The 24197-nt window shown below is 55.8% G+C and overlaps 9 protein-coding genes across 9 annotated transcripts; 5 read left to right on the forward strand and 4 right to left on the reverse strand.

The window, feature by feature from the left end:
- Positions 1 to 918: 918 nt before the first annotated feature.
- Positions 919 to 4427, reverse strand: J3D65DRAFT_604974 (uncharacterized protein; the record flags this gene model as incomplete). The annotated part of the gene is made up of 2 exons (XM_066798315.1): positions 919 to 4131; positions 4296 to 4427. The coding sequence occupies 2 exons, from the start codon at positions 4425 to 4427 to the stop codon at positions 919 to 921; spliced, it is 3345 nt and encodes a 1114-aa protein (XP_066652971.1).
- A 545-nt stretch (positions 4428 to 4972) lies between these two features.
- Positions 4973 to 7226, forward strand: J3D65DRAFT_631845 (RuvB-like helicase 2). The gene is made up of 4 exons (XM_066800950.1): positions 4973 to 5183; positions 5234 to 5680; positions 5733 to 6593; positions 6657 to 7226. The coding sequence occupies exons 1-4, from the start codon at positions 5175 to 5177 to the stop codon at positions 6756 to 6758; spliced, it is 1419 nt and encodes a 472-aa protein (XP_066652972.1). The 5' UTR covers positions 4973 to 5174; the 3' UTR covers positions 6759 to 7226.
- A 62-nt stretch (positions 7227 to 7288) lies between these two features.
- Positions 7289 to 8933, reverse strand: J3D65DRAFT_660349 (DNA repair protein rhp57). Its single transcript, XM_066802572.1, has 2 exons — positions 8519 to 8933; positions 7289 to 8462 (listed from the first exon to the last, which is right to left on the reverse strand). The coding sequence occupies exons 1-2, from the start codon at positions 8896 to 8898 to the stop codon at positions 7409 to 7411; spliced, it is 1434 nt and encodes a 477-aa protein (XP_066652973.1). The 5' UTR covers positions 8899 to 8933; the 3' UTR covers positions 7289 to 7408.
- A 598-nt stretch (positions 8934 to 9531) lies between these two features.
- J3D65DRAFT_631851 (carnitine acetyl transferase-like protein) lies at positions 9532 to 13255 on the forward strand. Its single transcript, XM_066800951.1, has 3 exons — positions 9532 to 10297; positions 10346 to 12316; positions 12831 to 13255. The coding sequence occupies exons 1-3, from the start codon at positions 9889 to 9891 to the stop codon at positions 12968 to 12970; spliced, it is 2520 nt and encodes an 839-aa protein (XP_066652974.1). The 5' UTR covers positions 9532 to 9888; the 3' UTR covers positions 12971 to 13255.
- Positions 13256 to 13294: 39 nt separating this feature from the next.
- J3D65DRAFT_631853 (proteasome subunit alpha type-5) lies at positions 13295 to 14626 on the forward strand. The gene is made up of 5 exons (XM_066800952.1): positions 13295 to 13518; positions 13581 to 13593; positions 13648 to 13726; positions 13789 to 14132; positions 14195 to 14626. Exons 1-5 carry the CDS (start codon positions 13494 to 13496, stop codon positions 14469 to 14471), a joined length of 738 nt encoding a protein of 245 aa, XP_066652975.1. The 5' UTR covers positions 13295 to 13493; the 3' UTR covers positions 14472 to 14626.
- J3D65DRAFT_631855 (ubiquinol-cytochrome-c reductase complex subunit-domain-containing protein) lies at positions 14537 to 15667 on the reverse strand. Its single transcript, XM_066800953.1, has 3 exons — positions 15536 to 15667; positions 15234 to 15286; positions 14537 to 15111 (listed from the first exon to the last, which is right to left on the reverse strand). The coding sequence occupies exons 1-3, from the start codon at positions 15536 to 15538 to the stop codon at positions 14901 to 14903; spliced, it is 267 nt and encodes an 88-aa protein (XP_066652976.1). The 5' UTR covers positions 15539 to 15667; the 3' UTR covers positions 14537 to 14900.
- Positions 15668 to 17371: 1704 nt separating this feature from the next.
- J3D65DRAFT_463487 (uncharacterized protein) lies at positions 17372 to 18187 on the forward strand. Its single transcript, XM_066796454.1, has one exon. The coding sequence runs from the start codon at positions 17579 to 17581 to the stop codon at positions 18164 to 18166; it is 588 nt and encodes a 195-aa protein (XP_066652977.1). The 5' UTR covers positions 17372 to 17578; the 3' UTR covers positions 18167 to 18187.
- On the forward strand, positions 18087 to 19457 carry J3D65DRAFT_463300 (uncharacterized protein). The gene has a single exon (XM_066796453.1). It carries the CDS (start codon positions 18258 to 18260, stop codon positions 19371 to 19373), a length of 1116 nt encoding a protein of 371 aa, XP_066652978.1. The 5' UTR covers positions 18087 to 18257; the 3' UTR covers positions 19374 to 19457.
- A 56-nt stretch (positions 19458 to 19513) lies between these two features.
- On the reverse strand, positions 19514 to 24118 carry J3D65DRAFT_631865 (phospholipid-translocating P-type ATPase-like protein). The gene is made up of 3 exons (XM_066800954.1): positions 21982 to 24118; positions 20990 to 21934; positions 19514 to 20939 (listed from the first exon to the last, which is right to left on the reverse strand). Exons 1-3 carry the CDS (start codon positions 23918 to 23920, stop codon positions 19906 to 19908), a joined length of 3918 nt encoding a protein of 1305 aa, XP_066652979.1. The 5' UTR covers positions 23921 to 24118; the 3' UTR covers positions 19514 to 19905.
- Positions 24119 to 24197: the final 79 nt, after the last annotated feature.

Below are 24197 nucleotides of genomic sequence, written 5' to 3' on the forward strand. Positions count from 1 at the left end.
GGAAAGCAGAGGAGGCGCAAATCTTGAAGAAAACGTTCACACCAACCACCACCTCCAACAGAGCAGCAACACCGTGCATGTTCACAAGCAGATACGCAAGGAGGACTTCAATTCCAAAATCCATGTAATCATCAATTCATATCCGATCCCGTGGCTCATTCCTCATTTCATGCAGCGAGCACAGTCGCCAATCGTCAGCCGCGTCAGAAAGCGTTTCGTCTCGTGTCGACCGTCAATCCGTTCGTCCATCCGTCCGACCTTCTACTCCTGCACGGCCCAAAAATAGGGAGCCTTTTTGAAAGGAAACCCACGTACAAGACTCACCCATAAAACCATATCCGCTCCCCATCCACCCTGTCGAATAATCATAAGCAAGAGAAAGGAAGAGACCACCTGGGCGGCGACACAGGCCGCCCAACCGCAGACGGCAGCAGCGACGCCAGCCAGCGACCAATCAATCTAACGCCGGGTGCGCCATTTCCCCTGACCTTTTCCTATTTCCAGCGCTTTCCCCCGAGCACCGTTGCTTCAAAAGAGGGTATACTGCGAATGGCTGGACGGGGCAGACTGCTGCCTCCCTACCGGGCGTTCCAATCCAGGAACTCCATCTGATCTGACCGGGGACCAACTCCGTGAAAGCAAATGATCACCTGACGCCGGACTGGTAGAACGCGAGCAAGGGCAAGGGCAAGAGTAAGAGCAGGGCAAGAAAGGGCAAAGCTGGGAATGATTCAAGGAAGCCCAACGAAGCTCTTAGCTAAAAGCAAAAATATTAGTGTGAAGTATGCTTGGAGTAGCTGGAGGTCGCTGTCTCCGAGGTTCTGTGAGGTGCCAAGATAGGGGTTAGGCCGTAATTAGAGGTCGGCTGTGCGCCTTGAGAGACGTCGAATCCGGGTTGAGCGACAACGACAGAACCTCTCAAAGCTGTGGCCGGTACTGTCCCTGGACCGCGGATGGAGGCTGGGCTGGCAACATGCGAGGCGCTCCCGGCGCGGGCCCTTGCTCCATAGGCGTATACCGTCTCTCCCAGTCCGGAGGAACATAATGGGCGGGATTAAAGCGTTTAGCCATCGAAGTCATGAACGTCTGCAGCCAAAGGATCTCGTCTTGAGTCCCATGGATCAAAACTTCTTGCTGTTGCGCCCGTTCTATAATTTTTGGGACGAGCGTGTTGTGGGCATTTTCCATAAAGGAGATTTTGACGTTGAGGTCAGGAATTTGAGTGTCGTGTAGACGGACGAAGCGTGACAGGGAGTTGATGTCACGTCGTCCGCTCTTGATGATATCAAGATCCTGTAGATTCTTGACGTCTTGCTGCAGCCCTGTCCACAAGCCGACCAGTTTCCTTTTCAAGTGTCTCCCATCTTCTTTAGCTTGGGCCTCGAGCACCTTGACATGCTCTTCGAATTTCCGTATCTCGTTAGATATCATCTCTAAAACGGCGTCCTGCGAAAGTTGGGGTGGCGCGGTGCTGACTGCATTTCGAGGGATGTTGTCGACCTGAGACCGCACTTGTTCCAACTCCTGACCTATGTTTTCGACCTGGGCTCGAAGTTGCTTGACCTCGCGATCCAGCTGCTCTGATTCTTGAGTGCGAGCTGGTAGAGCTTCCACGCGCTCGCTAAGCTGATCAAACTTTCGGCTCAGCTCTTGAAACTGACCGGGCAGAAGGTGGGACTTCTCGTTCAGAGCGGCAATCTGGTTCTCGAGCTTGTTCTGCTCGTCCCACAGGTCACCTTCTCGGTCATTTTCCTCGTCTTTGTCTTCTAATTCTTTCACTCGGTCATCCAAGCCGTCGTTTTTAGCTTCCTGTCTTTTCAAGCCTTCTTCGTACTTGTCTTCGAATTTTTTCACTCGATCATCCAGGCCATCCGTTCTAGCTTCTAGTCTCTTCTGGCGTTCTTCGAATGTCCTTTGATCGATTCTGATGGTGGCTAGTGGCGAAGTCTGGCCATCATCGGACCGACCTTCGCCCCTGCCGTTGCGCTTGATAAGCGTGCATATGGTGTCGTACAAAGGCATTCGGTAGAAATCGTCTTCGCGGTGGTCGATGTTACGACGAATCCATACGATGGCCCCGCTGAATTGGTCTGCCTCCTCCTTTAAACGTGTAACATCTTCCTGCCCGGCTTCAAAATTTGTCTCGAGCTCGTGCAAACGGCGTGCATCACTGGACGCGACCTTCTGTACAGCTTCAATTTTCGCCTCGAGCTCGTGCACACGGCGTGCATCACTGGACGCGACCTCCTGTACAGCTTCAACGTTCGCTTCGAGCTTTCGTACCCGTGCAGGTAGATCTTGACTGACATTCTGTAGCCTGCCAATGTCTTCTGTGTGAAGCCGAGACTGTGATTTGAGCGTCCGCACATCTGCACGTACGTCCAAGTCCAAAGTGCTTTTCTTCAAGTCCCGGAAATCCACTGCCAAAGACTCGGTCTGTGCCTTGAGTGTCTCGATATCTGATTGAGGGCCACTGTTGAAGGTGACCTCTTCTTTCAACTTCTTGAAGTCTTCCGCCAGAGCTTCAGTTTGTGACTTGGAAGATGAGTGTGCTTGTTCCAGCTTCTGTATGCTGTCTCTCCAGGCCTCGGATTTGGCGTTCAATTGCTCCAACTGAGATTGTGAGCCGTTGCCAGAAGTGGTCAGCTTCTCAATTCCTTCCTCGAAACCCTGCGACTTTGACTTGAGAATTTCGAGCTCGGATCGCAAATCGTCGGTAGCAGAAGCTTCCTCTAGCTTGGCATGGCCTTCCTCGAGAGCTTTGGTCTTTGATTGAAGCTGCTCCAGATCCGAGCGCAAGTCATTTGCAGACCCTGCTTCTTGCGACTTCTGGATAGCATCCGCTAGGGACTTGCTTTTCGCGTCAAGTCTCGACAGTCCCGGCCGGAGGTCCTTGTCCACCTTTCCCTCTAGGGTTTTGATTCTGTCCTCGTGTTTCTGAACTCGATTCTGAAGGTCAGGTGATGGACTGCGCCTTGAGGTGTTGGCTTCTTCTAGGGTCTTGAGCCGGTTGTCGTGCTCCGCAAGCGATTTACACCATCTCTTTACCGCACCTTCGCTAAGACCAGCTTTTCGCAATTCCCAAGACTCGTCCTGAACCCTGTCCAAGCTGGCGAGCTGTTTTTGCATCTGCTTACTTGTTGTTTCTCGCTCACCAGCTAGTTTTTTGTCCATGACAGAGGTCATTTCAGCCTGGTGGCTGGCACGTTCATCGGCCAATTTTTGGTCAACGACGGGGGTCATTTCGGCTTTGAGAGTATCCTTGTAACCTGTCATTCGTGCATCCACCTTTTGCTCAACCATCTGCAACAATTCGTCTTTCAAGTCCGGTTTTGGACGCTCGTCAGCTAGCTTCTTGTCGATGTCAGAGCTCATCTCGATTCTGAGGCTAGCTTTGTATCCTGTCATTCTTGCATCGAGTTTTGAGTCGATCATTTGCGACACTTCGCTCAGATCCAAGTCGGCTGCTCCAATGGGTTTTATGTTTGACGGCTGAGGGAGTTGTTGCCAAATTCTGTCAAACGCGTCGATCAGCTGCCCTTGCAGCTGTTGCTCGTCATCAATCAGCTGGTGCAGCTTGTCTTGTTGCTTTTTGAGCTCAGCATCATAATGATCCCGTTTCGTCAAAGCTTCGTCCGCTTGGGCCTGCCAGGTAGCCGTTATGCGAACTTCCAGGCTCCTTTGACAGGTATCATACTCATCCTGGGCTAATCTTCGGGCCATGGATAGCGAGTTCATTTCGAACAATGTGTCGGCGATTTGATGCTTTAGTTCTTTTTGCCGGTCTGATATGCCAGGGTCGAAGTAGGATGTTTTCCCAGTGTTGGATGGAGACATGGCAACGGGAGTGGTTGATGGGGCAGCATTACCAAACTGTGCAGTTGGCATGGGGGCGTATGGAATGCTGGGCCTGGTTGGTTTTGCCGGTATTTGATGTTTTGACGCTTCCGTTGGGGAGTGCGTCCTGGGACTTTGATTTGAGTCTGGCAGCGGCCGCCGGCGCGGATCCTGTGATGGTTCCGATTGACGGCGCCTCGGGTCTGATGGCCGCCTTGGATCCATTGTCGTTTCTACCGGAGAAGGAGGCTTTGAAGAAGACGCTGGCCTGGGGCCTCCTGCTCCAGAAGGGGCCTAAATGATGTGTCAGAGACGATTTCATGGGCGCCAGCGGTTGAAGCATGTGAAAACGGATGTTTGGGTGAGATGTGCCGGATTGACCAAGTGAGGCGGGAACAAGCAATCTTGGCCTCAAGAGCTGGTTTCATGGGACGAAACTGAGAGAGCTTAGGTCTCACCTGGTCTGCTTGGTATTTGGTAGGGTCGTCAACCTTGGGTTTCTTGGCAGGCGGCAGGACGTCTCCGCTGTCAGGTGACCGTCGCAACCTCTTGACACCCTCGTTCTTGCTTGGCCTCAAAGGATTCACCATGTCAAAAGACTGAGCTGGTCAAGAGAGAGAGCGGGATGCAGAGGTTGGGTGGTTGGTGTAAAGCCGGAGCGATGAGTGCCGTGCATGGGACGCCGCGACGCGTCGGATCCGTTTGACGTGGCGCGGAACAGAACCACGGTCCCGGATGTCGGGAATGGAGGGAAGGATCGAGTGTGAGTGCAGGCTTTTGTATGAAGAGGAAGGACTAGCGGGTGAAGAGTTGTCGAGGAGCAAGAGCATACATTATCAGAGACGTGCGTGCAGTGGAGGGCGTTGGGTTTTGTCACACGAAGAAGCAATCGGCGCCGGGCGTTTGTAGAAGTTGCGAGAGGCACATATGCAGTGCAGGTTAGATACCTGTACTTTACCTCTTCTCTTGTAAAATGCAGTGGAGTCTCGGACAGCAGCCTTCACCTGCGCATGGCCGTGGATGGCTTCGCTTCAGCCGTTGGTCGTAACACGTCGGACACTGCAGCCAGGGCAGCCACCTGCAGGGCCAGAGGCACGTAGTCTCGTGTGCTCCCGTCAGGTCAGGCTTGTCCGTCGGGTATCCGTCCCCCGCCTCCAGTCGCGTCCCGTCGGCTATTCTTCGTGTCAAGACTGGACGCCGATGCGCTCGGGCCGTTTCCGCGCGTGTTGGTTCCGTTAGGTTGCCTTACCTAACAACCGCAAGGTAGCTTTCAACACCACGCCCAGCTCTCCAGCCTTCCTTCGAGTCCCGCCTCAACACTGTCACAGCGCTCCATCATGGCCGCCGTGAGTATGGCCCCCATCGCTACCTGCCTCGCGCTAACATCATCCCCAAGCCAATCACCACCATTGCTGAGAGCAAAGAGCTGCGCGGCCTCAACCTCATCGCCGCGCATTCGCACATTCGCGGCCTGGGCGTCGACCAGGACACTCTCGAACCCAAGCCTTCGTCGCAAGGCCTCGTCGGCCAGGAAAAGGCGCGAAAGTCCGCCGCCATTATACTGCAAATGGTCAAGGATGGCAAGATTGCTGGAAGAGCAGTTCTGGTCGCAGGCCCGCCGAGCACTGGCAAGACGGCTATCGCCATGGGCATGGCCCAGTCGCTAGGCCCCGACGTTCCGTTTACCATGCTTGCAAGCTCCGAGATCTTCTCCCTCGAAATGAGCAAGACCGAGGCCCTTACCCAGGCCTTCAGAAAAAGTATCGGCGTGCGGATAACCGAAGAAACCGAAGTCATTGAGGGCGAGGTCGTTGAGATACAGATAGACAGGAGTGTCACCGGCGTATGCGCTCCCTTTAAATGCCTCAACAATGCCATACTAACGTCATGTCCAGTCCAACAAGCAGGGCAAGCTCACCATCAAGACCAACGACATGGAGACTGTTTACGACATGGGCACCAAGATGATTGACAGCATGACCAAGGAAAAGGTCATGGCGGGTGATGTCATTAGCATCGACAAAGCATCAGGGAAAATCACCAAACTCGGCCGCAGCTACACGCGCTCGCGCGACTACGACGCCATGGGCGCCGATACCAAATTCGTCGCTTGTCCAGACGGCGAGCTCCAACAACGCCGCGAAGTTGTCCACACCGTCTCGCTCCACGAAATTGACGTCATCAACAGCCGCTCTCAAGGCTTCCTGGCTCTCTTCTCCGGCGACACTGGCGAGATCCGGCAAGAAGTGCGCACGCAGATCGACACCAAGGTCGCAGAATGGAAAGAAGAAGGCAAGGCGGAACTGGTGCCGGGTGTGCTCTTCATAGATGAAGTGCACATGCTGGACATTGAGTGCTTCAGCTTCATCAACCGCGCTCTCGAGGACCAACTAGCACCCATCGTCATCATGGCATCCAACCGAGGCCACACCAGGATCCGCGGAACCAACTACTCGAGCCCACATGGCCTGCCCCTCGACTTTCTCGACCGCGTCGCCATCGTTACCACCCTGCCATACAGCCAAGATGAATTGCGCCAGATCCTGGCCATCCGCGCGCAGGAAGAAGAAATCGACCTCAGCCCGGACGCACTGGCGCTGTTGACCAGAATTGGCTCCGAGACTAACCTGCGGTACGCTAGCAATCTCATCACGACGAGTTTCTTGCTTGCGAAAAAGCGCAGGGTGACCGAGGTGAGCATCGATGACGTGCAGCGCGCGTTCAAGCTCTTTTACGATCCGGATAGGAGTATCAAAGTAAGCACCTTTTCAACCACGTCACCTACACAGACACAGAATTTCTAATCATTGTTACTTCAGTTTGTCTCGGAATTCGAGAAGCGCTTCATCAGCGTCGATGGCAATGTCGAGCTTTCTGTCCCTAACGGCAACGGCGGCGGAGAGGCCATGGAGCTCTCATAAACAGCATCGACCGACAAGCCAACGGGCGCAGAAGCAGGGCGTCACAATCGCCGCGCTTTACAAAATCACCAACACCGAGAGGAGTGACCGGCCAACAAGTTCCCCGCGATTACTTCTTCTTTTCGCAGCTGCTGAACATCCCAAGGCACGGCCATGCGCACCCACGACATCTTTGGCGCGGTGGTTGCTTGCTTGGGCCCTCTCCATTTTCTCCCCCCTTCTTCGACTGGCGGACTGCTTGAAAAAAGCGGTGCGGGTACTGGCGTCTGGTGCACAATGCGGGTTTCTCAATCACTGAATGGACGGGCGGACGGTGGGACCGGACACGGACGACACGGGGTGCCAGGAGTTGGTATGCAAAAAAAGAGTAGGACGAGATGGAAAGACTGCAAGAGTGCGCGAGAGAGACGTGGTGGACGAGTAATACTGCGATGGTACGTTCTGCGCCTTGCGGCGGAATTGGGCGGGGGGGGGGGGGGGGGGGCAAATCGTGGGTTGCGCAGTCTTTCCGTGTTTGAGTAGAGAGGAAGGAAGAATGAATGTTGAATGAATTTGACTTTGTATCTTTTCTACACAAATTACAACTGTTGTGATGTGCTACTGACTTTCGGCGTTGCTTTTCCCTCTCACTTTACTCTGCTATGTCCTCTTCATGTTCCTTCTTTTCCTACTGCCTGCTCCGCTGTGGCGGCGCCCTCCTCTCCAGATTCGGTGGCCTGGCCTCCCTCCTTGACCACACAACTGACCAAGCCCTTCCCCTGAATCGCAAACTCCATGCCTTTACCTTCGCTCGGCGGCGCCCATGCTGCCCACACAACCTTCATCCAGCGGCGCCAGCGCCTCACCTCGTGTCCATTGCCCCGCCAGTCTTCGCGCCCGTCTGCTGCCGTCGACACCCATCCCCCTGCCGCGCCTCCGTACACGGGCTGCTTAAGCAACGCGATGCGAGCCGCAATCTGATTACTCCAGACGAGACCGAGCGAAGGCGTTTTGAGAGCGTACGACGGTGCGCGCGTGTCGCCCCAGCCGGTAAACCAGCGCTGCTGGTGGTCGAGCGTCAACGGGTCAGGCGTGAGCGTCAGCGCTTCATTCGGAGTTGCGGCAGGGTGGACGAGGGGCGGAGGCGGCGGCGTCTCGGTGCGCTGGCTGTTATTCCACGACGGGGTGCGCGAGGTCGGGGCGCTGGCAGACGAGGCAGCGACGGCCGACGGCGGCGTGAAGCGGTCGGCTACCTGGTTTGCAGTGACGACAGCGACGTTGTGCGCCCGCGCGATTTTGCGCAGCAGCGAGCCCAGCTGCACGAGCTGCGCGGAACGCTGGGCCATGGCGAGGCCGCTGGCGCGCTGCTGGCCATGACTCGTGCCTTCCGGCCGCTCGAACTCGGCGCGGTAGTTTGCGGCGACCGAGTCGATGACGATGAGCCCGACGTTGTGGCGCGTGATGGCGATGGGCAGCTGGTAGCGCAGGATGTGGTCTTGGGATTCGAGGTCGGGCGTTTGGATGCTGAGGACGCGTTCGAGCGAGGGGCGAGCCGACTCGGAAAGGGAGGAGAGTAGGGGGTGCTCTCGGAGGAGTTGGTCTAGACGGTTTGTTGCGAGGGCGGCTTCGGTAGAGATGTATATGGCCGATTTGGATAGGCCCCGAGGCGGTGCGAGTTGGACGGAGAGTAAGAGCGTCAGAAGAAATTGTGTCTTGCCGGCGCCGCTGTGAAACCAGGTCAGCGGTATGTTCGACGGCTATGGTGTGCAAAGAATGCGCACCTTTCCCCAGTAATTTCTGCAAGGTATCCAGCTGGTATGCCTCCTCCGAGCTCACCATCAAGCCCCTCATCCAGAGTACTGATGGTCTGCCATCCTTCCTTCAAACCACTACTATGTGACACGTCGGTTTCGGCCGTAGGGCTGCTATCATGAGGCGTGGCGTCGTTCAAATGGAGCTGGGCGTGAAGGTCGTGCAGAATGGCATCAGCGAGGCGCTTGACCTCGGCGACGGGGACCTGGGCCCGCTTGGCGACGTCGAGGGCATCGAGGGTGAGGATGTCGCTGGTCGTGACCTTGTGGCGGTCGAGCGAGGGCAGCAGGTGGGCAAAGTCCTGGGAGAGGTGAGGACTGTCGGGGAGGACGTGCAAGAGGTCTGTCATCTGCTGTGGAGGGTCCAGACATGAGAGAGGTGACGTTGGCGAGCGGGCATGCAGAGCCCTGTCATTCGGCAGCTCCCTTCATCCGTGCTGCTGCACCCCAGCCGGACCAAGTCATCCGTCCCCACGCGGCTCCAGACGGAACATCATCCTGCTCCTGGAACTGCTCCGCTGCCACGCGCCATCTGCTTGTTCGCCCGTAAGCAGACCGTTCTGTACATGTCTCGTTAAATGTAAGCGTTGTGATCTCATGCCGTCAGTCGTCGAGTCGCTTTATTTCCTCGCTTTTGCGCGTTATTTCACGAGTTGGCAGCATCATATCCGCACCGTCTTATTCGCCGACTACCCTTGTTACTATATCCCACCTTCTGGACTTCCTCTCGTCCGCTCAGCTTGTCAGAACCACGAACCCCTACCCACTCCCACCCCTCGGCGCTAGATCAAGCAGCTTTCTTCCACTCGGCCGGCGCTCGGACATCTCCTACTGGCTGTACCACTCTCATACAGCCGCATCTCCAACTTTAATCCCTCTGTCCAACACGTGCGACAGAGCAGCTACCTGGCGCGCAACTGAGTTCAGCGTCAAGCGCGGAAGCGGGAGCGGAGCGGACAGAGCGCGGAGAAAAAGGTACCTGGTAAGTCAGTCTTGCGTCCGAAGAGGAACACTTCCGTGTGGCCGGATCGGCCCTAGAATGCGCGATGCTGTCACTCGGTTCTGGATGTGTGGAGATTCACATGGTATCCTCGGCGGGGTTGAAAGCTGCTGGCCTTGCGCATTCCCTTTCGTCCACCACTGCGCTTGTTTAATAACTAGCAGACCATCTCGACCCCTGACCCCTTCCTCTACTTCACTATTTTCATTTTGCTCTTGCTTCCATGCCACTGTACTACTTGCAAGACTGTCACTATTTCTACCGTACTGCGTTGCGGCTGCTCAACATTTCAACCATCATCTCACCTTTGCACGGTTGAACTCTTCTGACCCTTCTCAAAATGCCAGCTCGAACCTTTACCGTTCCGACCTCTCTCAACGAATCGCTGGTCACCGGTTCCATCAAGATGTCCGCAACCAACGACCTTCCCCAAAGGTCCGCCGAGGCTGCTAGGAAAGCCTTGAATGACTTCTCAAAAGCCGACTCAAGTCCGCTCGCCGTGGCCAAGAATCCAAACTCCAAGCCTGGCATCACCTTTGCAGCTCAAGACAGTCTTCCCACGTTGCCCATTCCCGAGTTAGAGTCCACTTGCAACAAGTACCTCGCAGCGCTGGCGCCTCTCCAGTCGCACAAGGAGCAACGTGAGACGCGCGCTGGCGTACGGGAGTTTCTCAGAAACGATGGCCCCGAGCTTCAGGAGAAGTTGAAGAAATATGCCGCTGGCAAATCCAACTATATCGAGCAGTTTTGTAAGTTGGATGCTAGGAGTTGGTTTTAATTGAGACTGATTCTGGCAGGGTACGACTCTTACCTCAACTTCGACAACCCCGTCGTCTTGAACCTCAATCCATTCTTTCTCTTGGAGGATGACCCGACGCCGGCAAGAAACAATCAACTGACACGAGCGGCATCGCTGGTGATATCCGCATTGTCCTTTGTTCGTGCGGTGAGGAAAGAGGAGCTACCACCCGACACGGTTCGCGGCCAACCCCTATGCATGTACCAGTACTCCAGGCTCTTTGGCACCGCTCGGATTCCGACCGAAAATGGCTGCCAAATCGGTCAAGACTCAAACGCAAAGCACGTGGTCGTGCTCTGCCATGGTCAATTCTACTGGTTTGATGTCCTCGACGATAACTCAGATCTGATCATGACCGAGAAGGACATTGCCTTGAACCTTGAGGTCATTGTGGAGGACGCCTCTCAAGTCCCCATCCGAGAGGCGGCCAAGGGTGCTCTCGGAGTCCTTACAACAGAGAACCGTAAAATATGGTCTGGCCTCAGAGAAGTGCTCCACAGGGAAGAAGGCTCAAACAACTCGGACTGCCTGAGCATCGTGGATTCGGCGCTGTTCATCCTATGCCTCGACTACACAGAGCCACATACTGGTGCCGACCTTTGCATGAACATGCTTTGTGGCACAAGCAAGGTCGAACTCGGCGTCCAAGTCGGAACGTGCACCAACCGGTGGTACGACAAGCTCCAAATCATCGTCTGCAAGAACGGCAGCGCAGGAATCAACTTTGAGCACACCGGCGTTGATGGACACACTGTCCTTCGTTTTGCGAGCGACGTATACACCGACACAATTCTCAGGTTTGCTCGCACAATCAATGGCCAGGCACCTAGTCTGTGGGCGTCTAGCAGTCCTGATCCTTCCAAGCGCGACCCTTCGACTTTTGGAAATGTCAACACCACACCTCACAAACTCGAGTGGGACATGGTCCCGGAGTTGGGTACTGCCGTCCGCTTTGCAGAGACACGGCTTGCCGATTTGATCCAGCAGAATGAGTTCCAGACTCTTGAATTCATGCACTACGGCAAGAACTTCATGACGACCATGGGCTTCTCTCCGGACGCATATGTCCAAATGGCATTTCAGGCTGCATATTACGGCCTCTACGGACGCATGGAGTGCGGCTATGAGCCCGCAATGACCAAAATGTACTTCCACGGACGGACGGAGGCGATCAGACCGGTGACTCCAGAGTCTGTCGACTTTGTGCAAACATTCTGGGGCGACAACCCTGCCGCCCAAAAGGTCGAAGCCCTCAGGAAAGCATGCGAGAAACATGTTGCAGTTACCAAGGAGTGCGCCAAAGCTCAAGGCCAGGACAGGCACCTCTATGCGCTCTACTGCATATGGCAGAGGCAGATTGACGAAGAGGGTGCGCAAAGCGATGGCGCTAGCGTGTCAGACAGCGTCTCCAGCCCAGTCGGATCTGACCAAATGTATGGAAGCCCTGGAAACTACTCGATGATCAGCGAGGATGCTTCAATCTCGACTAGTCCTCCAGCCCAATCGACGCAACAGCCCATGCCCGCCATCTTTGCCGACGCTGGCTGGGATCGTCTGAACAACACCATCCTCTCCACTTCCAACTGTGGTAACCCTTCCCTCCGTCAATTCGGCTTCGGTCCCACCAGCGGCGAAGGCTTTGGCATAGGCTACATAATCAAGGATGGCTCAATCTCCATATGCGCTTCCTCAAAGCACAGACAAACCGCCCGCTTCATCGACGCCATCGAGGCATACTTCCTAGAAATGCGGAAGCTCCTTCGCCAAACGCGGCGTCGCGGAACCAGCGCAAACAAGGGCGCTTCGCGAGTTCGAGAAGTCGAGGAGCAGCCGGAGAAGCCACATTACGCGCGGGTCAAGTCGCGTGGACGGGCAATCTTGTCGGATGTTGCTTCCAAGGGCAGCCTCACACCAGCGACACTAACAGAGAGCATTGTTGGCGAGTCAGACGATGAGGGTCTTGGTGGATGTGCGTCTCCTTCCCTTCTTCCCCATCCTTCTTCCCTGTCCGCCTTTATCATCCCGAGCCGTGGTTTCGTTCAAAAGTCTCACGATACCATCTTGGTTGATGGCCTGCCTACGCCCCCAAGATCGCCTCTTAGCACAGTGAAGCAAGATTGAAGTGTCTCCAGACATACAGTTGGCACAAGCCGACTGATTGTCAGTCGCTGAGAAACTTCATCTTCACCCTTCCCTTGGCTGATCTTGCGCTTGTCTCTTTCTTTGAATTTTTTCTTCACAACACAGCGAGCGATACCCACAAACTACAAACGTAGAACGATAGATGAAACCATTTTTCCTTCAACACTCTCAGTATTCTGGGCGTGGGCGCGCGTTCTCCAGCTACTTTGGTCTAGGCAGGCCACTCCACAAGACATCTAGAGACTTGCTTCGTCGGGCTGCTCCACTAGCGATCTATACTTTACCACGCCATTGCCTCCATCTACAAAGCTCTATACGCTGACGGTGAATTTCTCTCGCAGACGGTTTCTTCGACTCTGGCATGCTACAGGCAGCGCTCAAAGCAAAACAGGATCAGGACGCTGCACTGCAGTCGAATGAGAACAAGAAGGAGGCTTCCCGGAGGAATGTTGGACGGAGGCTTAAGTTGGCGGAATATTGATCGGGTTGGCCGATGGCTCCTGTACATGACTTGTCGACTTTTGTACATGATTCTTGTTACGATATATTCAATAAAGCGATTGATGGAAGTGAAGGATATGAGCCTTGACGCTGGAAGGTTGTTTATCTTTGGCCCGCATATGCTGAAGTTCTACACGATGGACATTCAAAACACCACGAGGCTACAGATCGAGGAATTTATTAAGAAAATTGATAGAAAATACCAACTCAACGCTTCTCGCTTCTTGCCAATCTGGAAGTGAGCGAGGTTTGGTGGGTAGAGAGCATAACCTAGACTAGTCCTGTTTGGTACTAGTGTGGTCTTGTCTTGGCGGATCTACGCAAGTGCCATTGCCTAGAGCTCCAACACCACGCATGCTGAAGCTCATCCAACAACACCCAAGCTCATTCTCCCCTCCTCTTCCCCAGCTCCAGTCTCTTCCCCAAAGTTCCGACCCGGATCCAGCTCCAGCGCGAGCCACACTTGTCACTCTCCCAACCTCGTCACTCACAACGCCTTCAAGATGTTCATTGCGCGCTCAGAATATGGTAGGCTAGACAGCTCATGTCGAAGCTCGAGGGCCCCTGCTAACAGACTTGCCTTTTCTCAGATCGGGGTATCAAGTATGGAGCCATAACACCCTCGCCGAAACGACGCCACTGCTGACAAAAGGCCAGCACCTTTTCCCCCGAAGGCCGCCTCTTCCAAGTCGAATACTCGCTCGAAGCCATCAAGCTCGGGTCGACGGCAATAGGCGTTCGTCCCCCCACCGTCTGGCAATCGAAAGCACACCATCTGACACAGGCACGGCACAACAGGTATCAACGGGCGACGGCGTGATCCTAGGCGTGGAGAAGCGCGTCACCAGCACGCTGCTCGAGACGTCGTCCGTGGAGAAGATTGTCGAGATTGACCGCCACATTGGCTGCGCCATGTCCGGCCTGCAGGCCGATGCGCGTAGCATGATTGAGCACGCCCGCGTCGAGTGCCAGAACCACGCCTTCCACTACGCCGAGCCACTGCGCGTTGAGAGCACCACCCAGGCCATTTGCGACTTGGCGCTGCGTTTCGGCGAGGGCGCCGATGGTGAGGAGAGCATCATGAGCCGGCCGTTTGGTGTCGCGCTGCTGATTGCGGGCTACGACGAGGACGGCCCCAGCCTGTAAGTCGGGCCGCAAGTACCATGGACATGGCTTCTTTTGAGGCTGACGCTCGCACGCACAGGTACCATGCAGAGCCCTCGGGCACTTTCTACAGATACGACGCCAAGGCCATAGGATCGGGCTCGGAGGGAGCGCAGGCGGAGCTCCAGAACGAGTTCCACAAGTCGCTGACGCTGCCAGAGGCCGAGGTGTTGACGCTGAAGACGCTGAAGCAGGTCATGGAGGAGAAGCTAGACTCCAAGAACGTGCAGCTCGCCAGCGTGACCAAGGAGAAGGGCTTCAGGATCTACACTGACGAGGAGATGGCTGAGGTTGTTGGCCGGTTACCCACCAACTGAGCTAGACGGGCGAGAGTCACCATGAACCAAGGAATGGCTGTAGCATAACGGCGCAAATAATGAATCTAGCTTCATAGACGGGATGCAGAACTGGTCAATAAGTGACGATGTCTTGCTATCAGAGCCTGCCAGCCAATGCCATTTGTATAATCTAGGAAGTCTGTAAGAGTGAAGAATGCCGCAAAGTCTATTCTCAGCCTCTGACCAGTGTATGGTACAACCCGACGCTCTATTTAATCTACAGTCGTCTTGTGAAGAAATCTGGCTTCCTCTCTCTCGACGCTAGCCTAGCACCAGACGCAGCAGATGTCTTCTTCCCCCGTTCATCCAAACGTCCATCCCCCTGTCAACACTCCCACCTCACGCACGAACGAGCCAGTCGACCAGCCTCACCATGCAGCCGGCGCCCACAAAAATGTCGCGAATCGCTTAGAAGGGGTTGTCCTCAGGAGGAATCTCCTTGACAAAGTAGTCGCCGAGGACGGGGACCTTGACCATGATGTCGTCGCGCACGCGGGGCACCTCGGCGAAGAAGAAGAGGGCGAAGATGCCGGCGACGGCGCCGTAGCCGGCGGCCATGACGCCATACCGCTTGAAGGCGACGGCGTCCCAGCCCATGATGTGCGGGCGGGGCTTGTATCTACGTAGGAGAGGGTTGGTCAGCTTGTGGTTTGGTTATTTGGAAGGGTCTCCGTCGATGGTGGAGTGGAAGGCGGTGTTTGGGCAAGAATGGGGGCCGGGAAAGATTAGGATTCGACGTACTGAGGGCCGAACGGCGACTTGTAGGAGCGGTACGCGGGACCGAAGGGAAGAGGCTGCCGGGGACGATGTTAGCGCGTCATGTTCTGCTTCTTTGTAGCTCTGCGAAGGAGTCGCAGGTCTCCGGAGGCCATGGGCAGCTCTTTGTCATTCCTCAAGATAGCCAATCGCCATGCCATCGATTCCGTCTCCATCTATCCATGTACGGCGGCGGTGGTGGTGGACGACGAGCTGGCTGGTTGGCTGGCTGGCTGACTTGCAGGAGGAAGAAGAACGACGGAGACGAGGGACCCGGGACGACGCACCATCTTGAATCGCAGGAGGAGCCGAGGAGGACGAATTGACTGGGTGACGCGAAGGAGCGTGAGCCGTGTGGGCTGTCGATGTGGGTGTGCGCGGCGGCGACGAGGTGCTGCTGGTGTTTCGTTTCGTTTCTGGTGATGTTGAAGATGCTCTCTCTCAGGTCTCTCTCGCTCCTCCGCCGGGCCTGGCGCGGCCGAGCGCCGGAGCGGAATCTCCCGGCCAATCAGCGGCCCGAAGTTACAACCGACTGAACGCCCTCTATTTCTTCGCTGCAATTTTCCACTGCCAAACTTACACTTCCATCTTCCTTCTCTTCAACACAAGGAAATCCGAAGCACTTCCAATCCTCCCTCGTCACAATGGCGCGCTCTCTGCAGCGGTGAGCAGACCTGGCAACTTGGGTAGCTTTGCCCGCCTGCGCTGTCGAGTTGTCACGCTATTGTCCGCTGAGAAGCGGACATGCTCAAGCGCTGGGATGAGCGATTGGGAGCAAAGGCAGGCTTTGCATTTGCAGAAGATGTCTCGATGCCTCCTTGACTGGACGGTCATTGAGACGTCTCCTGCTGGCATCACAAGGTAAGATTCCACCTACTCCCACACCTCCTCTCCCCTTGCCCCCGACCTCTTGTGATGATACACTACTCAGCTCACTCCGAGTCAATCTGTGCGGATAAAACCAAACCTAATCCAATTGTTCCTTCTGAAAGAGCGTCTTGATATACACGTCATTGCCTCCGGCTCATACAAGACCACCTTGCTAATATGTGGCTTCAGTATTAGAACACGTCGACGACACAACGGCAGCGCCCCGTCAAGTTTTTTCATCAGTTTACGGCATCAGCGTTGGGCAACCTGTCTTATGACAACAGAGCGTGCCAGTCATGGGACTCGGTTCGGCCAATGACATTTGTCCCACTACAGTACTACAAAATCCAAAACCAGTTGCTTGTACTTGACCGCGCCGTACGTACGAATTGCCTGTGAAGAAGTCGGTGGCGCTGTCAGTTTGACACGGACACATTCATGCGCACCCAAGCCACGAGCAGCAACATGTGGTCTAGCGGATCGCATGAAGAAGTCGACCGTCTCGTGATCCGACGCGGCGCAGACTGCCTAGACGATGGTGGCTTGTCCCCTGCTTGGAGATGGCTCGGCCTGCTCGTCATCATGCGTATCAGATCCGAAGAGGGCGTAGGGCCGATGGGTCGACAGCTGTAGGACGTTGATGGCCGCTTGGCGTGCTGCCATCAGGCACTGACGCGGTTGGCATGGCTCAGCGATGCGATGCGATGCGATCGGACTGCCGCGACGCCGAAGAATTGAATGGAAAGCTATCCTGGTGGACAATAGCCGCCGGCAAGCCTCGGCCTCGGGCGTGGTGCAGAGCAGGCGCAGGCGCAGAAATGTCTAGAGTGTGCGACCTCAGCTGATTCCACCATCTCACATCGAATCCTGGCGGACAAGGAGCCAATGACGGGCGGCACAAGTAAGCCGGCCCTTTTTCGTGGCCCTGCGACGTCAGCACCGCACCGCACCTCAGCATCCCCAGGCCCAGCACAATACGGCCTCCGCTGCAACAGCCCACTCACCTTTCCAGCTCCATCTCCAGTCCCCGCAAATCGCGCACCCATATCGATCCCATTCCCCGGGCCATCCGCTATACCCGTAGCTGCGCGCTCAACACCACTGCTGCTCGGACAGCGACAAGACAGTCCTGCTTTATCCGCACAAACCGAAACCCCGACTTCTACCGACCCTCTCCGGCTCCGATCCTCGTCGCCCCTTCACCTCAAATACAGTACGACCCATGACTCGATCCTAACGGCCATCGTCGACCGCACCCCAGTGACGCAAAAGAGGCCGAGTTACCGCCTTAATCCACGCCAGCCCTGCCCTCCTTCAGCTACTTGACACTCTCGTCGCACAACCTCTTCAGCTCAGCACCGTCTCCCGCCTCATTGCTGCTATTTTAGCGCCCTCCTGCCGGCCACTACGCCGGACATTTTTCTCCTTTCTCGTCATACACATCAACAACAACCTCCGCCATGACGACAAATCGCCCGTTTCTCTCCAACTTCCTAGCCGCCTTCCGCGCGCAGTCGACCTTTCAACATCCCGTATCGCCCACTCCCTCACAAAGCGGCAGCAAGCCTCACCAGTCGTACTCGACGGCGACCTCTCCTGCGCCCGCAAACAACCCGTCCACTCACCACCAAGACGCCCGACCGACAGCAACCTCCAAGACGTCGACCACCGCCGCCGTCCGCGAAGCGACGACGACATCGCACAGCCAAACGCCCTTCCAACCGACCCACCGCCCCCACGCCTCGTACTGGGACAAGACTCCGGGCTCGCCCAACGGGCCCACTTCGCCTTCCTCATCACCTGGCTTCCCCATCCCCGGCGCCTCGTCCAGGCACCGCCGCGGCTCCGACAGCTCCTCGGACGGCGGCTTCCGGGAAAGGACGGGCAGCAGCGGCGGCGCCGGTGCGAGCGGCGCCGGCAGCAGCGCCATGGAGAAGTGGTTCATCGGCGGCCGCACGGCCGACGGCGACGAGCGGTTCTACAAGCTGGGCATGGTGCGGCGGATCAGGAGCAGCGATCGACTGAGTCTGGACCGCCTCAGCTTGTGAGGCGGACTGACTCCCCGAACGACCTTTCGCGAGAGAAGAAATCATCTTCGGGAAAGAGTCCTATCCAAAAGTGCTTTTTTGCCCCCACTTGATGACGAGGGGCGGATTTGGAATGTGTAGCGCCCACATATGCTACCATTCACCTTTTCTTCTTCCGGCTCTTTGCGGCTGCGGCATTTACACGGCGTTTTGCGGACGGATGTGGGAAACGGCGCTGGACGGACGGGTACAATTGTCAACGGGACTGGCTTGCACGACATCACCAACAACAACAACAACGGCGACGACGGCGGGCACGACACGTCAGTCACAGCAGCCACGCAGGCAACCAGGCAGGCAAGCAGGGAAGAAAGAAAGCCTCAAGACCATACATATACCACTTCTCACTCCACACCACCACACTCCCCCTGCTTTATCGTGTGTTTTGAGGAGCCAACTTTGGAATCATACAACGGTCTTTGCCCTCTCAGATTCAAGCAAGAATGGTCTGGCGTTACTTTTTGGGAACGGTCTGGGCGACTATGCGGGCGGGCGGGCGGCGCAATCAATGGGTCTTGCAGATTCTCTCCCAAATACCATACATACAGAAGAGGTCGTTGTTATCTCAATCTCTCAGCTCTCAGCTCTGCGCTGCAATCGAACTTGTGCGTTGCGTGTCTCATGTTCTCATGTCTCTGCTTGTATCCTCACTCGCATGACCGGAGGTACTAGCTTGATACCCTCACCCTCCAACAAGCCCTTCTGTCTTCCCCATCCCACACCCCTCCCTTCCCCTCCCCTCACCTTATCCACCGCCAACAGCCAAGCGACGTCTTGGCGTGGGGCACACCAGCCAGGCATGTACGTATGCAGCAGCGGCGGGGGAGGGGCAACAGCAGCACAGCACCCCAGCCGCCAAACTGACTCAATCACACAACACGCAAACAAGCTTATCGAAGGAAACCCAGCGCTCTGGCTGACCAGTAACTACATCCGCAAAACCAACAAACGTGTCAGCAAGCCTGCCCCATCACCAATTCGATTCCACCCTTTCGGGTTCCGATCGTTTTGGGAGCTGATGCGGCGGGTGGGCGGGCGGGCGGGCGATCCTTGGCGTGGCGAGGTGAGGCGAGATCCGGGGCCCGCCGGAGAAAGGGACGACAGGGCGGATGAATGGATGGATGGGCTGATGGGTTGGTGGGTTGATGGGTTGATGGCTTTGAGGTGAGGAGAGGAGGGAGGGCTGGACTAAGGCAAAGCACAGGACAAGACGGCGGCGGGACAGCAAGCTGCTTGTAGTGGTGTCTTGGATCACCAATCGGCGGAATCAATCGACGGAAGGAGAAACGGCAGTGCGGGAAAAGAGAGTGAGCTTGGAGGACGCATCGATTGAATATGGTCTGCGGCATGGACGGAGACCCGAGACGTGAGAACATGAGGACTCGACATGTTGGTGATAAGAAAAAGGACGCATCGCCAGTTGATGCAAAAAGCAAGGCAGGCAGTCAATCCAGCCATTCGAACTGCACTGAAGCCGCTCGAGTTGCATCCGAGCGCCTATGTACATATATGCGCTTCCAAAGGAGAAGTTTCGCAAAAACGCCCAGCCGGAGAAACAGGAAAACACCAATCATGCAAGTAAGATCCGGCGGCGGGAGAAATTGAGAACTTAGGAAGTGAATCAGTTCCCTTCTCTGCTCCCTCTGCCCGTCGTGACAATTGTTCGACCCCCATTTCATCCCTTTCCACCCCATCTCTGCCTACACCGCTTGCACCTTTCTGTAACTCGGAGGCCTCAACGTGCGGCCCAGCAGCTTGCCCGCATACGGCGGGACCAGAGCGATCGCCAGGACTACGAGCGCGCGCCACAAATACCCAACGCTGACCATGTACTTGAGATCGAAGTAGTCGCCCAAGAAGGGCACGCTGCCAATATAAATCGCAGCGGTACCAAGAATGGAGAAAATCATGACCGGATGCCACGTGGTGATTTCGGCGGCAACCATGGCGAGTTCGTTGAGGACGAGCACCGTAAACGACACTGCGACCATTTTGGAAAAGTCGTCGAGGCCGACGAGAATCTGCGAGAGGCCCTGGATCATCGAGCCCTGGTAGATGGACACGAGCACCCAGATGAAGAAGGTGCGGTACGACAGCGAGCGGCCCGTCGTCAGCTCCTTGTAGAGCTCCGGGTACAAATTTGCCAGCGACTCGTCGACGTCGCGGTCGAGCACCAGGCTGAAGACGGGCATCATCGTGTACAGCGTTGCGTAGCCGACGAGCAACCAGTCGCGGTAGAGCGCTATCGGCTCGAATTTGCTCGCGATGCTGTATATGGTTTGGCAGACGGAGATGATCAGGCCGCGGTGGATGACGAATTGTGCCAGTTTGGCAGACCGCTTGTAGCTGTTGCGGCCGTGCCACACCAGGAGCTTGGTCAGATAGCAGAATTGCTCAATCGAAAAGTCGGCGGCGAGCGAGGCCTGTCGTCCTTCTTTGCCCACGATTCCCACACCCACGTCGGCTGCCTGGATCATGGAGACGTCGTTGCCACCGTCACCGATGCAGCAGATGCGCTTTTTGGTATAGGACCGGATCAGTTTGGCAACGTCGGCCTTTTGCGTTGGCGAGCAACGACAAGCCACGACTGTGGGAAGATTGACTGCAATGGAAATAAAGGCCTGGCGATAGTGAGTGAGCATGAGGGCAAGAGACTCGCCGTCGATCAAGAGGCAGGCATCTGGCTTGCCGCGGAGAAAGTCGAGCGAGTCGTTGGCGAGATCTTTCCGTTTGACTGCCCAGTTGTTAGTGATCCCGTCTCTCTTCAATATTAGATAGACCTACGCTTCGCAATGGTGTGCACATATTGACCCCGAGCAACAAGCTTTGAGCTGACCGCAACACAGCGAGCCGTCTCAACTTTGTCTCCTGTCAACATCCAAATCTTGACGCCAGCATTTCGAAGCAACTCGAGCGAGGGCTTCACGTCACGCTGAAGCTTGTCCTCGACACCAGTGACGCCAAGCAGCTCCAAGTCGTGCTCGAGGAAGTTCTTGACGACGTTTGCCATTGATCCGTCACGTCCATGGAGGGAGACTGATGCTTCATGAAACCGCTGGGTGAAGTCGCTGTACTGTTGCGGGGAGAGCTTCTTGCGGCCGACTACCAAAGTGCGAAGGCCCTCTCTTGCCATGTTGGCAGTCTCCTCGTCCAACCAGTCATTGGCAGCAACAATTGAAGTCATCACAGTATCGGCTCCTTTCTGATAGAACCAAATCTCCCCATTGTCGACAGGATTGCTGTCGCTGCCCTGGAAGAATTTGACGACGATACCCATGCGCTTGCCCTCGGACGTGAATGGGAAGATGTTGAGAATCTGCACACGTACAACCGTCTTACCAGAATCGACGGACTGGAGGGTAATGCTATGGCGATCGCGCTGTAGAAGCCGTAGGCCAATTAGTTCAGTCCACCTGACTATGGCAATTTCGTCAGGAGACGAGGCCTGGTAGGTGGTGACCACTTCGTCATTCACCTCTTCTGTGGTCGGCGTGACGTTGTGACAAAGTGCGAGAGCCAAGACGACGTCTCGCACGCGGAATCCAATCTCTCTGCGCGTTCTTGTCGCTGTGGTAGCTGGCGCGGTGTACGCAGAAGGCGTTACGAGTGTAGACCCCTCTGATCCTTCTGCGGGAGATGAAAATGCCTGGTTGACATAGGTCGAGACTTCGTCCATAGCCTCGTTGGCGTAAGACACTGTGCCAACGTGAATCTTCTTCATCTCCATCTCTTTGGAATGTTAGCTCATGATGTTGGGTTTGGTCAGGTGCACCTACCATTCTGCGTCAGGGTTCCCGTCTTGTCGCTGAGCAGATACTCAATACGCCCAAGATCTTCCGGTATGGTGCTTGTCCGCACCACGGTTCCTGGGATATCCTGATCTCTTTCTATGAACCACGCATACACCGATTTACCCATGTCGAGGTTGACACGAAGGGATATTGGCACAATGGTCGAGAACAAAATGAGAAAGCGCATGACCGACACGTACCAGGGTCTGCCTTTGTGCGAATCAAACCCCTCGAAGGCGACCAGAACAAATGATAGGGCAAGGGTAAGGAAGCAGAGAATTTTGGTCAAAGAGTTGATCTCGACCTCCAAGAGGCCGGTTTTAGACCTGGATGGCGACGTGGACATGGCCGCACGGGTTTGTGGGCCGGTATATATGACGACACCGAGGACAGTCGAACTAGAAGCCAGGACCGTGTTTGCCCAAGCTGTGTTGTCGATATTCAGAGGCGCAGATTTTGTCTCTTCGGATGTGGAGGGTCCGTCGTCATGAGGATCATAGCCGCGTCTCGGCTTTGGCAACAGTTCAACAGTTCCGACAAAATCATTGACTTTCTTGTCGGGCTTTCCGGCAGTCACTCGAAGTCGAGTAAACTCAGACATATCCAAAGCCTGTGTCAGGGGCGACGCGAGACGGAGCTTCCAATCCGTCTCGCCGTCAAGCTGGTCAGTTCGAATGAAGGCCTCGCCAGAAGAGTCGTTGCTAGATGCTGGCTTGTCCTTGTGCGCAGCCATAGCTTCGTGATCACGGCCATCCGTTGACTCCGTCTCGATCAGATTCTCCTGCTGATTTGATGGAAGCTCTGGGGCGTCATGCTCCTTGACGGCCTTGTCACTGACGTAAGTGGACAGGATGACCACATCAGCAGGTATTCTCTGGTCCTTGCTCAGTTTCAACACATCCCCAACTTTTAAATCCTTTGACGGCTTCACTGCCTCAGAAACAGAAGCTGTTGGCCTATCGGGACCATCCATGTTTTCCTCTTCCTCCTCAATATCGGAGATTCGGCGGCTGCCACTTGGTCTTGTGCTTCTTCTTCTTCCCTTTCTGAGCAATCCTGAGCGTTGACTGGTTTCTCTTGAAGAGCCGGACCCAGCGCTCGGGTCATCGAACCGCAGAACTGTGTAGCTTTCCGAGTTGGCCTCGGCATCCCGGCGCCGCCGATGGATATCATCAATCGCCTCTTTTCCCAACGTGATGCTCATAACAAACGCCAAAGGTGCAACGTAAGTGGACAGGTAGCCGATCCGCAGTGCTGGTATGACTTGAGAAAGAGCAACGAGCAAAAAGTACAGGTTCATAAAGTAGGAGAATTCGTTGTACAGAGTCCGAGGCAAAAAGCTCCAGGGGGTATATTTGGCATTGGAAACGCTATTCGCAGGAAATCGTGAGGATTGGGGCTGACCAACAGCTATTGTTCGATTAGAGGCAGGATCATGGTCGTCTGTCTCGGCGGGTTCGGCCGGCTCCTCGGGAGGTGTCAGAGGTCTTTCGCCGGATATGAAGCTTGGAAGTCTGATATGTGAGCCTAGTCGAGCCATCCGGCTTTGCGGTTTTGCTCTCCTGTTGCCAGAGCCGTTTGGTAGCAAGGGTGCGTCATCGTCGCCAACCGTGCCAAAACTACCAACACTGCCCGAGGCTGAGTGGCGCTTGTGGTCTTCCTCGTCGTTCACCAGACCACGCAAGGACTCAGCATCCGGGTCCTTGCTGCGCGAGCTTGCCTGGCCTCGCAAACGACCTATACGCAGATTTCGCAGAGGTATACGCGCTCCCAGCTCGTGAAGCGGTCGGCGCTCGTCGCGGGAGCCGCGCGTCGGCGGAGACTGTGAGGATTCTATGGGGTCCAGAAGTTCGAGGTCAGAATCGCTGTCATCGACGGGTGAGTCCGGAGCATGCGGCCGGTGATATTCGTGCGAGGAGGGCATGTTGCTGCATCTGGCGGTGGGAGGGAGCGCGGCGGGTGGTCGGACGGCGGCAGGCAGAAGCGGTGAAAGCGAGAGTCGAAGGGCGAGAGAGGGAATATTTCAGCGCAGAGGGATCCGTTGGTGGAGCGCGGCCGCGTCAAAGGTGCACGTCAAGAGGATGTCGGCGGAGGACAAGGGACAGATGGTGCCTCTAGCTGGTGACGGCCAAGGAGGCGGAGGTAGCTGCGGCTAACACCGACCACGTACCGTACCTCACCTTACTACTTGGCCTTACCGA

Source organism: Phyllosticta citribraziliensis, assembly GCF_038025025.1.
Source record: "Phyllosticta citribraziliensis strain CPC 17464 chromosome Unknown J3D65scaffold_9, whole genome shotgun sequence".
Taxonomy (NCBI): Eukaryota; Fungi; Ascomycota; class Dothideomycetes; order Botryosphaeriales; family Phyllostictaceae; genus Phyllosticta; species Phyllosticta citribraziliensis.

Coding starts and splice junctions, on each gene's coding strand:
- J3D65DRAFT_631845 (XM_066800950.1), top strand. Junction 5,681..5,732: donor TAGACAGGAGTGTCACCGGC/GTATGCGCTCCC, acceptor CGTCATGTCCAG/TCCAACAAGCAGGGCAAGCT. Junction 6,594..6,656: donor ATCCGGATAGGAGTATCAAA/GTAAGCACCTTT, acceptor TTGTTACTTCAG/TTTGTCTCGGAATTCGAGAA.
- J3D65DRAFT_631851 (XM_066800951.1), top strand. CDS start 9,889: ATGCCAGCTCGAACCTTTACCGTTCCGACCTCTCTCAACGAATCGCTG. Junction 10,298..10,345: donor CAACTATATCGAGCAGTTTT/GTAAGTTGGATG, acceptor TGATTCTGGCAG/GGTACGACTCTTACCTCAAC. Junction 12,317..12,830: donor CGATGAGGGTCTTGGTGGAT/GTGCGTCTCCTT, acceptor TTTCTCTCGCAG/ACGGTTTCTTCGACTCTGGC.
- J3D65DRAFT_463487 (XM_066796454.1), top strand. CDS start 17,579: ATGACGACAAATCGCCCGTTTCTCTCCAACTTCCTAGCCGCCTTCCGC.
- J3D65DRAFT_463300 (XM_066796453.1), top strand. CDS start 18,258: ATGACGAGGGGCGGATTTGGAATGTGTAGCGCCCACATATGCTACCAT.
- J3D65DRAFT_660349 (XM_066802572.1), bottom strand. CDS start 8,898: ATGACAGACCTCTTGCACGTCCTCCCCGACAGTCCTCACCTCTCCCAG. Junction 8,463..8,518: donor GCAGAAATTACTGGGGAAAG/GTGCGCATTCTT, acceptor CTGGTTTCACAG/CGGCGCCGGCAAGACACAAT.
- J3D65DRAFT_631853 (XM_066800952.1), top strand. CDS start 13,494: ATGTTCATTGCGCGCTCAGAATATG. Junction 13,727..13,788: donor TCGGGTCGACGGCAATAGGC/GTTCGTCCCCCC, acceptor ACGGCACAACAG/GTATCAACGGGCGACGGCGT. Junction 14,133..14,194: donor GACGAGGACGGCCCCAGCCT/GTAAGTCGGGCC, acceptor TCGCACGCACAG/GTACCATGCAGAGCCCTCGG.
- J3D65DRAFT_631855 (XM_066800953.1), bottom strand. Junction 15,112..15,233: donor AAGTCGCCGTTCGGCCCTCA/GTACGTCGAATC, acceptor TCTCCTACGTAG/ATACAAGCCCCGCCCGCACA.
- J3D65DRAFT_631865 (XM_066800954.1), bottom strand. CDS start 23,920: ATGCCCTCCTCGCACGAATATCACCGGCCGCATGCTCCGGACTCACCC. Junction 21,935..21,981: donor GGGAACCCTGACGCAGAATG/GTAGGTGCACCT, acceptor AACATTCCAAAG/AGATGGAGATGAAGAAGATT. Junction 20,940..20,989: donor TGTGCACACCATTGCGAAGC/GTAGGTCTATCT, acceptor ACAACTGGGCAG/TCAAACGGAAAGATCTCGCC.